At 52.1% G+C, this 15,528-nt stretch overlaps 1 protein-coding gene across 2 annotated transcripts in view; it reads left to right on the forward strand.

The window, feature by feature from the left end:
- The window catches only part of WNT9A (Wnt family member 9A), a 30,501-nt gene extending 15,340 nt beyond the window's left edge, over positions 1–15,161 (forward strand). Inside the window, exons 2-4 of one of the 2 annotated variants that reach the window (XM_054717161.1) lie at positions 9,003–9,259; positions 9,908–10,158; positions 12,195–15,161. In XM_054717161.1, coding sequence (XP_054573136.1) covers positions 9,003–9,259; positions 9,908–10,158; positions 12,195–12,674 — 988 coding nt within the window. In that variant the 3' untranslated portion in view covers positions 12,675–15,161. Of the gene's footprint in view, positions 1–9,002; positions 9,260–9,907; positions 10,171–12,194 lie in introns of both variants that reach the window. The other variant, XM_054717160.1, reaches the window with a different exon arrangement.
- Positions 15,162–15,528: the final 367 nt, after the last annotated feature.

A 15,528-nucleotide genomic window follows, 5' to 3' on the forward strand; every position in this document is an offset into this window, starting at 1 on the left:
TTTCTAATAAATCTTGAAATCCGGTAGTTAGCCCCCCAACTTCATTTTTTTTAAAAGTTGCTTTGGTTATTTTATTTTTTCTGTCCCCCACTGCCTCCCCTTTGGCAATCATCAGTCGGTTCTCTTATTGTTTTGATCATTCATTTTGTTTTTAGATTCCACAGATAAGAGAGATCATATGGTATTTGTCTTTGTCGGAATTATTTCACTTAGCATAAGACCATCTAGGTCCATCCATGTTGTCACAAATGGCAAGATTTTGTTCTTGTTACTGAATAATATTCCATTGCATATACGTAGCACATCTTCTTTATCCATTTATCTATTGGTGGATATCTAGGTTGCTTTTGTATCTTGGCTATTACTAGTCATGCAACAATGAACATAGGGGTGCATATATCTTTTCAAATAGCTGTTTTTGTTTTCTTTGGATAAGTACCCAGAAGCGGAATTGCTGAATCATATGGCAGTTTCACTTTTAATCTTTTGAGGAACCTCTATACTGTTCTCCACAGTGGCTGCACCAGTCTGCATTCCCACCAGCAGTGCACAGGATTCCCTTTTCTCCACATCCTCGCCAGCACTTGTTAGTTGATTTATTGATGATAGGCATTCTGACAGGTGTGAAGTAATATTTCATTGTGCTTTTAATTTGCATTTCCCTGGTGATTAGTGATGTTGAGCATCTTTTCATATATCTGTTGGCCATCTGTATGTCCTCTTTGGAAAAATGTCTATTTAGGCCTTCTGCCCATTTTAAAAATCAGATTGGGGTTTGTGTCTGTGTGTGTGTGTGTTGAGTTATATGAGTTCTTTATATATTTTGGATATTATTGGATGTATCATTTGCAAATATCTTCTCCCATTCATTTTGTTGACGATTTCTCTTGTTGTGCAAAAACTTTTTAGTTTGATGTAATCCCATTTGTCTATTTTTCCTTTTGTTTCCCTTGTTCCAGGAGATATAAAAAACAAAGTGCTAAGAGTGATGTCAAAGAGTCCACTGCCAATATTTTCCTCTAAGAATTTTGTAGTTTCAGTTCTAACATTTAAGTCTTTAACCCATTTTGAGTTTATTTTTATATATGGTGTTGGAAAGTGGTCCAATTTCATTTTTTTTGCATGTGTCTGTCCAATTTTTCCAGCACCATTTATTGAAAAGACTATCTTTACCCCATTGTATATTCTTGCCTCCTTTGTCATAGATTAATTTACCATATAAGGATGGGTTTATTTCTGGGCTCTCTATTTTCTTCCATTGGTCTGTGTGTCTGTTTTTATGCCAGTACCATGCTGTTTTGCTTAGTATAGTTTGATATCAGGTAGTGTGATACCTCCTACTTTGTTCTTTTGCAATATTGCTGTGGTTATGCAGGGTCTTTAGTGGTTCCATCTATATTTTAGGATAATTTGTTCTAGTTCTGAGAAGAATGCCATTGGCATTTTAATAGTAATTGCATTGAATCTGTAGATTACTTCGGGTAGTATGGACATTTTAACAATTTCATTCTTCCAACCCATGAGCAAGATATATCTTTCCAAGTATTTATGTCTTCAATTTCTTCATTATCTTACAGTTTTCAGAGTACAGATTTTTTACCTCTTCTGTTAAATTTATCCCTAGATATTTCATACTTTTTGATGCAATTGTATGTGGTATTGTTTTCTTAATATGTCTTCTGATTGTTCATTACTGGTGTATAAAAATGTAACCAATTTCTGTATATTGATTCTGTATCCTGCAACTTTATTGAAGACATTTATTAGTTCTAATAGTTTTTTATTGGAGTCTCTAGTGCTTTCTGCTAGTATATATAGCATCATGTCATCTGCAAATAATGAGCGGTTTACTTCTTCCTTTTTTATTTTGATGCATTTTATTTCTTTTTCTTGTCTTATTGCTGTGGCTAGGACTTTCAATACTGTGTTGAATAAAAGCGATAAAAGTGGGGATCCCTGTCCCTGACTTTAAGGAAAATGCTTTTAGCTTTTCAATGTTGAATATGATGTCAGCTGTGGGTTTGTCTTATATGGCCTTTATTAGGTCAAGGTATGTTCCTTTTATGCCCACTTTGTTGAGAGTTTTTATCATAATAGGTTGTTGAGTTTTGTCAAATACTTTTTCTGCATCTATTGAGATGATGGGTTTTATCTTTTATTTTGTTAATGTAATGTGTTGTATTAATTGATTTATGCATGTTGAACCATCTTTGCATCCTGGTATAAATCCCATTTAGTCAACGTGTATAATCCTTTTAATCTAGTAGGTTTTTTTGTTTGTTTTGGTTAATCCTCAACTGAGGATATTTTTTCCACTGATTTTTAGAGAGAGTGGAAGGAAGGGGGAGAGACAGAGAGAAACATTGATATGAGAGAGACATATTAATTGGTTGCCTCCCGCACACTTCCCGGACAAGGGCTGCAACCAAGGTATGTGCCCTTGACCAGAATTGAACCTGTGAACCTTCAGTCCATGGGCTCTAACCACGGAGCAGAACTGGTGAGGGCCTTTTAATGTACTGTTGAATCCAGTTTGCTAATATATTGTTGAGAATTTTTGCATCTATGTTCATCAAGGATATTGGCCTGTAAGTCTCTCTCTTTTTCTTTTGGTAGTATCTTTATCTGGTTTTGGTATCAGGTAATGCTGGCTTCATAAAATGAGTTTGAAAGCATCCTTTCCACTTCAAGTTTTAAAAATAGTCTAAGAAAGATACATATTAATTTTTCTTTAAATATTTGGCTGTTTCGTGGGTGAGAACTGTGTTCCACACTTCCCTGGACGTATTGTATCTTATGAGAATGTTAAAGATGAAAAGAAAATCCCTGAATATGGTAAAATGCATTTAGAGCTTGTTATTTCTTCCTGGGAAGTGGGCTCAGCACTAGGAGAGGTGGTCAGCCAGAGGAAGCAGGTTGGAGGGGTCTGCTGCCTGTCCAGGGGCTGCCACCTGTGGGCAGCCTGGGCCTACTGCCTCCACGGGCAGCCTGTGCAGGCCTGTGAGCTCATCTGTCCCGGGCCAGACCTTTGCTTTGGGTGTGTGTGTTGGGGGGCAGGAGGGGTGACACAGGGGGGTGGCAGCTGCATTGAGCAGCTGGGTGGGCTGTGCCAGGAGACCTGGCTACTTTCTGGGCTGAGGCAGTTGGAGTGGGCAGAGGCTCCTTGCCCAGGCTAGCGTGCAGGGCTGAGAGCTTGCATTGGGGAGTGTGTGTGTGTGTGTGGGGGGGGGGTCACCTGGGCCACCTGCTGTATGCTGAATGTTGCCGTTTTGGGTAGGTCCCACGTGCACAGCACAATGTGTGAGAAGCTCACAAGCTGCAGGGAGAGGAGTGTTTCGTCTGCCCCAGGCCACCGGGGTCCTGGGTTGCCCATATGCCCGCAAACACATACGCAACATTGAGGCAGGCAGGCCAAATTTGCCATGGAGGGGTGGGTCCCAGCTATTCAGTCAGTCTCCAGTCTTGTGTATAGTAGTCCCTTAATTCGTGGTCAGTTTTGCTTTATGCAGTTCCAGTTACTGTGGTCAGAAAATTTTAAATGGAAAATTCCAGAAATAAACAATTCGTAAGTTTTATTTTAATTTTTAAAAATATGTTTTTATTGGTTTGAGAGGGAGAGGAAGGGAGAGGGAGAGAGAGAAACATTGATGAAAGAGAGACATCAATATCGATTGGCTGCCTCTTGCATGACCCCCACTGGAGATCAAGCCCACAACTTGGGCATGTGCCCTGACTGGGAATCGAACGGGTGACCTCTTGGTGCATGAGTTGACACTCAACCACTGAGCCACACTGGCCAAGTGACATCTCATAAGTTTTCAGTTGTGTGATGTTCTGAGTAGCATGATGAACTCTTATAGTGTCTGCTCTGTTCACCTGGGCCATAACTTGTCCCTTTGTCCAGTGTTTCTATGCTGTAGACACTTCCCACCTGTTAGTCACAGATTACCTGTGTTGGTGATCAAATTGGTGAGAGAGAGAGAGAGAGAGAGAGAGAGAGAGAGAGAGAGAGAGAGAAGAGAGACCATGCTCATACATTTATTACAGCATATTGTTATAATTGTTCTACTTTATTATTAGTTGTTGTTAATCTCTTACTGCACCTAACTTATAAATTAAACTTTATCATAGGTGTATATGTATAGGAAAAAACACAGTATATAAAGGGTTTGGTACAATCTGCAGTTTTAGGCATCCACTGGGAGGTCTTGGAACATGTTCCTGCAGAGAAAGGGGACTAATGTATAACAAACCGTGCTTCCAGTGTTTTTGTATGACAGCATTGTGTTGGATAGTGTGTGAATATGTTTTAAGATAATATACCTGTAGCCTGTATTTCTAGAAAGGGAATTGGTGGGTGAATTTTTTTTTTTAATCTTCACCCAAGGATATTTTTCCATTGATTTTTAGAGAGAGTGGAAGAGAGAAGGAAAGACAGAGAGAAATATCAGTGTGAGAGAAACACATCAATTGGTGCCTCCTGCATGAGCCCCGACCAGGGCCCGGGCCAGGGAGGAGCCTGCAACCAAGGTCCATGTCCTTGACCAGAATTGAGCCCCAGGTCCGAAGGCCGACACACTATCCACTGAGCCAAACTGGCTAGGGCGGGAGAATTTTTATAGATATGTCAGTTCAGAATTCCAGCCATGGAGGGACATCTCTTTCTACTTGTCCTTGATAATAATCTTATCAGACACCAATTTGTGTTCATCTGATGAATGAAAAATAACATATCAATATAGTTTTATTTTGTGTTTCTTTTTCTTTTTAAAAAATATGTATTTTTATTAATTTTCAGAGAGGAAGGGAGAGGGAGAGAGAGACAGAATGATGAGATAGAATCCTGCATGCCCCACACTGGGGATCGAGCCGGCAACCCGGGGCAACCAGGAATTGAACCGTGACCTCCTGGTTCATAGGTTGATGCTCAACCACTGAGCCACACCAGCCGGGCTATTTTATGTTTCTTTGATTGGGGTGGAGCCTCTTATAAGTTTTAACAGCAACTATATTTCCTGCCTTTGAACTGTATTTGCATATCCTGTGTCCTCTGCAGTTGACCCCTTTTATTAATGATCTTTAGGAAAAGATCCACGCACTCGTGCACATGCACAAGCACATGAGCAAAGGAAGTTGGCCCTTGGTTTGGGATTGGAGTTGCAACATTTTTTTTTTTGACTCTTATCTATTGTTGTTGTTGTTGTTGTTTTGCTGTCATTAGTATTAATTTTTAAAAATCTTTTTTAAAAATTTATTATCTAAAGTATTACATATGTCTCCTTTTTCCCCAATTGACCCCCACCCCAATCATTCCCACACCAGGCAAGCCCCCACTGCCCCAGTGTCTGTGTCCATTGGTTATGCTAATAGGCATGCATACAAGTCCTTTGGTTGCTCTCTAACCCCCCCCCCCCCCCCTCCCTGCCATTTGTCTCTGGATCTATTTTTGTTCATCAAATTATGTTGATCATTATATCCCACAAATGAGTGAGATCATGTGATATTTATCTTTCTCCAACTGGCTTATTTTGCTTAGCATAATGCTTTCCAGTTCTATCCATGCTGTTGCAAATGGTAAAAGTTCTTTCTTTTTTACAGCAGCGTAGTATTCCATTGTGTAGATGTACCAAAGTTTTTTAATCCACTCATCTGCTGGTGGGCACCTAGGCTGTTTCCAAATCTTAGCTATGGTAAATTGTGCTGCTATGAACATAGGGGTGCATATATCCTTTCTGATTGGTGTTTCTGGTTTCTTGGGATATATTCCTAGAAGTGGGATCACTGGGTCAAATGGGAGCTCCATTTTTAACTTTTTGAGGAAACTCCATGCTGTTTTCCACAGTGGCCGCACCAGTCTGCATTCCCACCAGCAGTGCAAAAGGGTTCCTTTTTCTCCGCATCCTCGCCAGCACTTGTTGTTTGTTGATTTGTTGATGATAGCCATTCTGACAGGTGTGAGATGGTACCTCATTGTCATTTTGATTTGCATCTCTCAGATTATTAGTGACTTTGAACATGTTTTCATATGTCTCTCGGCCTTCTGTAGGTCCTCTTTCGAACAGTGTCTATTTAGGTCCTTTGCCCATTTTTTGATTGGATCCTTTACCTTCCTTTTGTTAAGTTGTATGAGTTCTCTGTAAATTTTGGAGATTAAACCCTTATCTGAAATACCATTGGCAAATATGTTCTCCCATTGTCTTTTTTTAAACTCTATGCTACTGTTTCACTGTGCAGAGATTCTTATATTTTTAGAGTAAAATTTATTAAAATTGTCAAGGTCTTTTGGATTCTGATTCCCTCTGAGAAAAGCCTTCCTGATTCTAGGGGTGTTTTATAAACCTCTCATCTCTCCTCGGGCACTGCTATGGTTACTCTCTGTGTTGGGGTTCTGTCCTGGGTCCCTGGTCCCGATCACTGAGACTTCTTCCACTGCGCCCAGAAACCAGTCCTCCTGCACCCTGAACATGGTCTGCCCACTTACCTTGCCACCCGACACCTCCACAAGGGTCTGTCCTCTGCACCCCAGGCTGTGAGCCCCAGATAGTTGCTCTCTCTGCAGGCCACACACTGAACACACCCAGCGGCATAGGGGGTCTGGCGCAGGGACCCTCTGGGTGCTGCTGCCGGAGAGTTGGGAAGGGGCTGCCTTGGGAGCAGAACAGTGTGGCCGCAGCAGGGTCCCAACCTCACAGCACCTCTAGAGCATGGGGAACCCTGCCCTCAATCTGCATGTGTAGTATGGACACAGTCTGCCCTAGGTGTCAGAGGACCCCTGTTCTCGGCCCCCAGATGCAGTGTGGATGAGGAGGCCCTGGGTATGGGGGGACCCCTGCCCTCAGCCTCCCTGGACTGAGAAGAAGCATGGCCCCAGGTATGGGTGGACACCTGCCCTCAGCCGCCATGTACAGCATGGACCGGGGACAACCTCAGGTAGGGGACTCCTGCCCTTGCGCAGTGAGGATGGGAGGCAGTGCAGCCCCGGGTGTAGGGGGACTCGGCCCTCTCCTTACCTGAACTAGAAAGCAGTGGGGCCCTGGGTGTGTTGGGCCCCCTGCCCTCAGCCTCTCTGGACTTGGGGGGGGGGGCGGGCACGTGGCCCACCATCCTTTCCCTCTCCGTGTTCATTCTCACAGCTGCCCTCTCTAGGCTGGCCTCAGATCCCCCTACGTTGGCCCCACCTTTGGGGGTCCTCTTGGATGCTGGAATGTTTTGGCACCGCCTGGAGCTTGGTTAATCTCGTGCAGGTTGGAGGCTGCGGGGTGGCTGCTGCCTGGCACCCGTTCTGGGCACAGCTGTTGACATTCCTGTCTGGGGACAAGTCTCTACTGTGTGAGCGGCCTTTGTGTGGGGAGCATGGCTTTTCCAGCCTCAGGCTTGGGGTCTGCGGGCCCCAGCCTGTTCTCCGTCTGCCTCGGCAGCTGTCTTTGGGCAGAAGGCTTGGAAGTCCACGAAGCCACTCATGGCAGTCCCGGTGCCCTTAGGAAGGAAGCACTAACCCTGCGGCAGCAGTGGGGGTGCAGGTCACTGGCTGGCTGGCTGGCTTCGTCCTTCACCCACCTCCTCTCTGGCACAGCATCCCAGCTCAGAGCTCACAGACACCTTCTCCTCAAAGGCCTTGCTGTGTCTCTGCACCATAGGGCCACCCATTCCAGGCCCCTCCTGAGCCTCAGGGACCTTTGGGATTCTCTCTCAGCCCGGGTCCATGCTGGCCTCCCACTGTGCACGGGGCGGGGGGAGCAAAAGGGGCTCCTGGCTCAGAGCATCACTTGGGAGAGTGGCCCTGCAGTGAAGTCTTCTGGGACTGGAGCTGGCGGGGGCACGGCCAGCGCTCTGTTCTGGTGCCAGGCCCGCTCTGGGCACGTGGAGAGCAGGGCCCAGGCCTGGTGGGGGAGGGGTCTTCTAACAGAGCCAGAGTGTGGAAGGGGTGGAGTGTAGGGGCGCATCCTTGGTCTGAGGCCTGCCTGTGCGGCCTCACCCTCCAAGGGTGACTTGCTCCCACCTGCTGGCCGCTCCTCTCTGCACCCCGGGGCCTCTGCCCTGGTGTCCCTACAGTGTTGCCTGGCTCCCTGCTGGACCTCCTGGGGGAGCCGACTGGAATGAGTGAGGCAGGCCGTGTCTCTTCAGAGTCTGGGAGTCCCGCTGCGCCCTCAGCAGGGTAGAGGCCCCCACCCAGGCAAGGCACAGGAGAGGCCATGCTGGGGTGTATACAGGGGGGAGGCGAGAGGGAGCGGAGGCAGGGAGACTTTGTGCCTGGGTTATCCCCAGAGGAACATCACTGCTGGGGTCTGCCACAGGGTGGGGTTCTAGGAGGGCCCACCACATCCCTCCTATAGAAAGCTGGGGCTCCTGGAGTCGGCCTGGTAGCCACTGTGCCCCGAGTGGCCTTTTGAGAGGCAGCAGGAGGGAGGATGGGGCATGGTGAGGGGATCATGCTCCCCATGGGTGGGCTGGGAGGGAGGCTTGTTTCCAAAGATGCTCAAACGGGAGCTCTGAGTCCTGCCCCTGACCTGGTGGGCATCTCTCCCTCCCAATGCGAAGGGCCTGAATGAGGCCCAGATGTCCAGTTGCTCTATCTGGGGACACTGAGGCCACAGCAGACACAAGGCCAGGCCTGTCAGTCCCTGGATGGAGCAGGTGGGCGGGGGGTGGCGGGACAGAGGGCAGGCTACCGACCCGTGGGCCAGGGCCTTGGGTGGAGCTACAGGAGAAAGGGGCCGTTTCCCAGTGGCACGTGGGCCCCGGGCTGGGAGGTGCTCTGGCGCAGGCGTTTTGGGAGATCCCTTGGGACCTGGGGCCATGTGTACAGGCTGCTGGAGGGTCCACCTCCCCCTGGGGATGGCAGAGGTGGGCGTCCAGGAGCAGGGCTCCTCCAGCCGGGTAAGCAGGCAAGTCAGTGGATGCAGTGTCTGTGCCCCCTTGGGGCCTGGCCTCCGAGCCCTGCCCGGGTGTGTGCGATGGCTCTTCCTCTGGGGCGCTGCTCACCCTGGGCTCTCTGTGTGCAGGCTGACCGGCAGCGAGCCCCTGACCATCCTCCCGCTGACCCTGGAGCCCGAGGCAGCCGTACAGGCGCACTACAAGGCCTGCGACCGGCTGAAGCTGGAGCGGAAGCAGCGGCGCATGTGCCGCCGGGACCCGGGCGTGGCCGAGACACTGGTGGAAGCGGTCAGCATGAGCGCCCTCGAGTGCCAGTACCAGTTCCGCTTTGAGCGCTGGAACTGCACCCTAGAGGGCCGCTACCGGGCCAGCCTGCTCAAGCGAGGTGTGGTGCACTGGGCCCGGTCAGGGGAGAGGAGCTGAGGGCATAGGGAAGGTCCCAGAGCCAGCTCCTGCCCAGCCCCTCCCAGCTGCCCTGTCCCCACACAGGCCTGACTGCTGCTGGCAGCACCAGGAGCCTTTGGCAGCTCTGCCAGGGCCTCAGGCAGCTCTGATGGCTTTTCCCACATGCCTGTGGCCAAGGCTCCGTGCCCATAGGGATGGCAGGGGTCCAGCTGGTGCCCAGAGCACAGAGCCTCTTCTCTCCCGTCTCCCTCTGCATGTGGGAGCTACTGGGGACTCTCCTCTGAGCCTCTGGATGACCTTGTTTAAAAACGGGGGACCAGGCAGGGCTTCCCTAGGGCCCCGGGCCATTCTGGTGGGTAAGAGACCTGGATGGATGGGGTCTCTGATCACCAGGCAAAATGAAGGCCACAGTACCTCTGGATCTACACCCCCACCCCCCCACCCCGCACATAGGAGAGCCCTCAGCCCAGGAGGTATTCCCCCTCCCCCCAAGTTGATCACGGGAAGGTTCCAGCAGTCCAGGATTTGGGGCTTCATCGGGAATGCAGTGGTTCAGCTGCACGTAGTGACAGGTTCTGCTGCTGGTGCCACCACTGACCGGCCCTGTTGCCCCCCGCCCCCCAACCAGGCTTCAAAGAGACTGCCTTCCTCTACGCCATCTCCTCAGCTGGCCTGACCCACGCTCTGGCCAAGGCCTGCAGCGCAGGCCGCATGGAGCGCTGTACCTGTGATGAAGCCCCTGACCTGGAGAACCGGGAGGCCTGGCAGTGGGGTGGCTGCGGAGACAACCTTAAGTACAGCAGCAAGTTCGTCAAGGAGTTCCTGGGCCGGCGGTCGAGCAAGGACCTGCGTGCCCGTGTGGATTTCCACAACAACCTCGTGGGTGTGAAGGCAAGCGGGGCGGGGGTGGGGGCGCAGGGTGGGGGAGGGGTGCCATGGGGTGGTGGTGGTGGTGGTGGTGGTGGTGGTGGTGATGAAGGGGGTAGGCCAGGCTCAGAAAGGGCTGGGGGGTGGGGTCCGCTGTCTCTGTGCTTTAGTTCTGGCCATGTGGTGCCAGCCACAGTCTTGTAGTTTTCCCCGCTTATGTAAGCCTCATTACCTGCCAGATAGATGGAGATGCTAGTTGTCAAGGAAGGCGTCTGTGGTCTCCAATGGAGAGTGTTCCGTGGCCTCCCCTGGAGGGTGCCCGTGGCCTCCCGTGGAGAGTGTCCTGTGGTCCCTCATAGAGAGGTAGAACTGGAAGGCCTACTTTCTACTGGTTGGGGAGGAGCCAGGGGGGTCTGGGGCCATCTGTGTCTGGCCCTGGGTGTCAAGGCCACCAGGAGGGTCTCTGTGATGGGTAGCATCTATCCAGGAGGATGGCGGATGGAGAGCCCTGCCTGCCAGGGCTGAGGGGCAGGTGGTCCTGTTACTAGGGACCTGGGTGGAGGCAGTCTGGGAACTGTGCTGGCCAGGGGTCCCAGGGAAGGCCTGGGTGCAGCTGGTCCAAGTGTGTGTGTGTAGGGGTGCTTCTGCTTAGGGATCTCATCTGTGGCCAGGACTCTCTTCTGAGGAAACCCCGCTCAGAAGGCTCAGGAAAAGGAGTCTCTTGGCGTTCTGGCTGGGCCCTGCTGGGGCCTCGGGCTGCAAGCACGACTGGGCCTGGGGGGGGGGGGGGGGGGCTCGCTCCTGCCACTCCTCACCCTGCCTGCAGTCCCGTGGCTCTCGGGTCCAAACGCTGGAGTAGGCATCAGGCCTGTATCTGTACTCCTAACTGTGGTTGGAGCCCTGCCCCCTCAGGTCCCCAGCAACCTGGGCCACCAACTGCCCCCCAGGCTCAGCCATTGCCTGGGACTGGCAGGGGACCCCAGGAATGTGGAGCCCAGGCCTGGGGGGATGTGATTAGAGCCAGCCTGCTTTGAGCCTCTTTATTGACCAGCTGGAGTCCGGAGTCCTGGATGGGAACTCCTCCCCTCCTCCAGTCCTCCGGGGAGGGCGGTGGGGAGATTAAATCCCCCAGGCAAGGCCTTTTCTTTTCCTTTGTACTCGCCTTTGTAAGCCATAAATGGAAAGTCAGAATATGAAAAGTGCTCCATTAGCTTCAGGCCTGGGTAAGTAGTGTTTTAATTAAACTTGTCGTGTTTCTCAGCAAAGTATCATTAAATGTGACTCTTCTGTTGCGTGGCCAAGGAGTAGCTATGCTTCTTAATCCCCTTGTGGCCCTCCCTGGGAGCTCACACCTGGCGTAGGCCCCGGGGGCGGGCTGCCCTGCCCTTCCTCCCCACGTCCCTCCAGGGACCCCTGTGTGGGCAGTCTGGCAGGAGGCTCAGTGGGGCAGTGGCCTGACTTCCTGACTTTGCAGGTGACACCCAAGTCCTGGAAGTGGAAGGACCCGGTCTGGGTCTTGGGAAGCTTCCCCGAGTCTGAACACAGCTTGATGCTGGGCCACACCTGCTCCTGCCCTGGCCAGCCGCTTTCACTCCTGTGTTGGTTGGGTGGCACCCATATGTGCAGCAGCACCAGGTCCCAATGCTCAGGCACGGACGTGGTCAGCTGAGTTACAGACACCAGTGGCCAGGCCTGCCCACTGGGTGTGCCACACTCCGGAGAGCAGACTGATAGGGTGCTGGTGGTGGGGCTGGGGCGTGGCTTGCCGTGCCCGTGTAGGGGCAGCCCGAGACACAGGGAAGAACATCTGGGCGGGAAGGGAGTGTCTCCACCGGGCCACAGGTGCTGGCCATAGGGCTTCTGTCCTAGGCGGTCTGCGGCTTGAAGGCAGTGGGATGGGGGTGTGAGCCAGGGAGCCTGGGTTTGGGGGCCAAAGGGTTTGGTTCTAGGGTGGCTGCCAGTTTCAGCCCCTTTTGGGGTGATTCGTGGGGTCTGGCCTCTTCTGCCAGGTGTGGCCCACATGCTCACCTCCCCCCCTCTCTCTCCAGGTGATCAAGGCTGGGGTGGAGACCACGTGCAAGTGCCACGGTGTGTCAGGTTCCTGTACTGTGCGGACGTGCTGGCGGCAGCTGGCACCCTTCCACGAGGTGGGCAAGCGCCTGAAGTACAAGTATGAGACCGCGCTCAAGGTGGGCAGCACCACCAACGAGGCTGCCGGTGAGGCAGGCGCCATCTCACCACCCCGGGGCCGGGCCCCGGGCACAGGTGGCGACCCGCTGCCCCATACACCAGAGCTCGTGCACCTGGATGACTCGCCCAGTTTCTGCCTGGCCGGCCGCTTCTCCCCAGGCACCGCAGGCCGCAGGTGCCATCGCGAGAAGAACTGCGAGAGCATCTGCTGTGGGCGAGGCCACAACACACAGAGCCGCGTGGTGACACGGCCCTGCCAGTGCCAGGTGCGCTGGTGCTGCTACGTGGAGTGCAGGCAGTGCACGCAGCGGGAGGAGGTCTACACCTGCAAGGGCTAGCGCCGGGTGGCCAGGCTGCTGTGGGGGTGCGGGCAGCGTGTGCAGCAGAGGCATCTGCACTTGCAGACTGAGCCCTGGGCTAGGTGCTCCCAGCACCTCTGGGCATGAGGCGGGGGCAGGAGCCCAGCCTGGTCTGACCTCCGCACACCCTCTGCTTTCCCCTCCCCGGAACCCGACGGCATTGCACTGATGCTTCCTGTCCTTAAGAGTCCAGTTCCTGTGTCACAGTGCCCCGCACCACGTGGGCTCCCTCCGAGGAGCAGGGGTGCACCTTCATGACCACACAGGGCCTCCGTGGCAGCCTGTTGGCTGTCCTCCACCAGCTCTGGTTAGAGTCAAACCACTAGGAGAGGGACGGCCAGTGAGGGGAGGGGGCGCTGCTGCTCCCTCTGACATCAAGCACTTCTCTCTGGAGTAATATCAGTGACTTTTAACTTATTTTAATTTAACTAATATATAATAATTATTTTCTTTGTCCCCATTATGTTCCAGGCTGTGGCTCTCCCAGTCTGCAGTCTGGAGGGGCCCCTTCCTCTCTCCTCTCCCCCCTCCCCCCCGACTTATTTGCCTGATCTGCTTTGTGTTTGAAACCACTAAGTCAAGAGAGACGTTGCTGTCGTTGCTCTAAGAATTAAAGCGAGCTGTGTCTGGCCACCTCCCTCAGGGCTTCTGGAAGTCAGGTCCAGGCTGCTGCCCCCAGGGAAGCCATCCTGGAAGGGAGCATGTGGGCACACGGCCCTGCACTCCAGCCCCTGAATGCAGATTTTGGAGCCTGGGGTGGCAAGGCTGGCCTGCCTTCCCCAAGGGGTATGCATGGGCAGAGGGGCAGGGCCAGCCCCGTGGAGCGTTTATTTCACGGAAGGCACAGCTTGCTCTGTGTCGTTGTGGGGGAAGCAGGGTGGGGATAGATGTGATGGAGTGTGTTTGGGGCTAGGATTTGGCAGATGGAAGGCTGTGTTCCTCGGCCATGCTGTTGTCTTTGCCGGAAGGAGTAAAGGATGGCCTACACGGACCTGGTTTGGTGTTAGTGTGCGCACACGTGTGCATGTGTGCTTGGGTATGTCTCTGTGTGTGGTGCGTGCATGCTTGTGCAGTGTGTGCATGTATAAGTTGCATGTGTGATGTATATGCACACACGACTGCACATGTATATGTGTGTATGAGCACATGTCATGTATGCATGTGCTGTGTGTGCATACATGAGTGCGTGAACATATGCACGTGTTCATGGGTGTGTGTGCTTACCTGGATGTATGCATCTGAGCACATGCCTCTGCTGTATGCATTATGTGTGGAAGCACGGTGAGGTGTGTACATGTGTGCATGTGTGTGCGCATGTGCCATGCGTGTGTGTTGGTGTGGTCTGTGGGTGGTTGGGGTGTGACCTGGTCCACCCTGTGCCCTTCCTTAGCGTGGGCCTCTCCTTCCCACATTGACGTGAATGGCGGCCGTGGCTCTGGAGCTTCTGCCCTGGGCCTGTCCTGCTCAGCTGGCGGCTGTGCTCCGAGGGTGCAGGCAGTGTGGACGCAGGAACTACTGAGCTAGGGCATTCCTTGGAGTCCCAGGGGCTCCAGGAACCCCAGGGAACTGTGTTTTTAAAAGAAAACCTATTTATGTTGATGTGGGTCTCTTCGTTCCTGTTTTATAGTGTAAATAGTAAAGTTTATTCTCCTGTGGTCCAGAGAACACACCGTGAATAACTGCTGTGGAGGCCCATCCTGGAAGGGAGCCAGGTGGGCTCCTCAGTGGCAGGAGATGTGGACCTGCCCCATCTCTGCAGGCCTGGCTGGACGGGGTGAGCTGGGGTGCCTCCTGGTCATCCCACGCATCCCTGCCCGCCGGGCCCAGAGCAGGTGGAGCGGCACGCTCCCACGACAAGACTGTAGCCAGTCACTACTGGGTCTGGAAAGGTGGCAAGTCAAAAGAAGGATATATATTTTTTAAATTAAATACCACATTTAGCTATTTTTGTCATAAATATTAAGAAAAGTATTTTTTAAAACAAGGCAGACTGAGAATGTCTGCTGGCTGGCTTGTTCATATATAAATATATATCAGAATGTCTTGCTAAGCAAAGAAGCAACTCCCACGGATGGAGCCTCTCCTAAACGTGCTTCTCTTTCATGTGGCAGAGGGTCTCTGAAGGCAACGTGTCTGCAGTGGGGCCAGGTCCCCGGGTTCAGCCTCTCTAGGAGCTGCGGGGTGGGCAGCCATGCTGAGGGCCAGGCGGGTCCCGGCCACCTGCTCCCCACCAGGCCCTCAGATGTGGGTTCCGGGCAGGCTCAGCCAGTCCGGAGGTTGGGAGGAGAGGGGCATTCACACATGACTCCTGTTCGGCCTCTCCCGCCAGCCTACCCACTTCTCTACCTCATCTATATAGTGAGTAGGTGTGCACTCGAGTGACTAGGAGAATGTATTTATTTAACGGCTTTGTGTAACACAATCAGAAACAAGTGGAAACACTAAATAAACGTATTTTAAATTATAGCCCGTCTCAGTCCGATGACTTCAGAGTAGTTATGATGAGCCTATGGGTGGAGGGCCTGAGATGAGGTATGGGGGAGAAGGACCTGAGGGAGGGGGGCCTGAGGGAGGAGGACCTGAGGGAGGAGGGCCTGAGGGAGGAGGGTTGAGGGAGGAGATCATGAGGGAGAAGGACCTGAGGGAGGGAGGCTTGAGGGAGGAGGTCATGAGGGAGGAGGGATTACCCAGATGTACTGGTTAATAATGCTGATTTTGTAATCAAAGAAAACACGATAATTTCAAGAGAAACATCAAAAGTGCTTTATTCAAAGTAATGTCTATCGACAGCAACACATTTCCCCCATCTTTCAGGTAATTTGTGGATACCGTC

This window comes from Eptesicus fuscus, chromosome 6, assembly GCF_027574615.1.
Source record: "Eptesicus fuscus isolate TK198812 chromosome 6, DD_ASM_mEF_20220401, whole genome shotgun sequence".
Taxonomy (NCBI): Eukaryota; Metazoa; Chordata; class Mammalia; order Chiroptera; family Vespertilionidae; genus Eptesicus; species Eptesicus fuscus.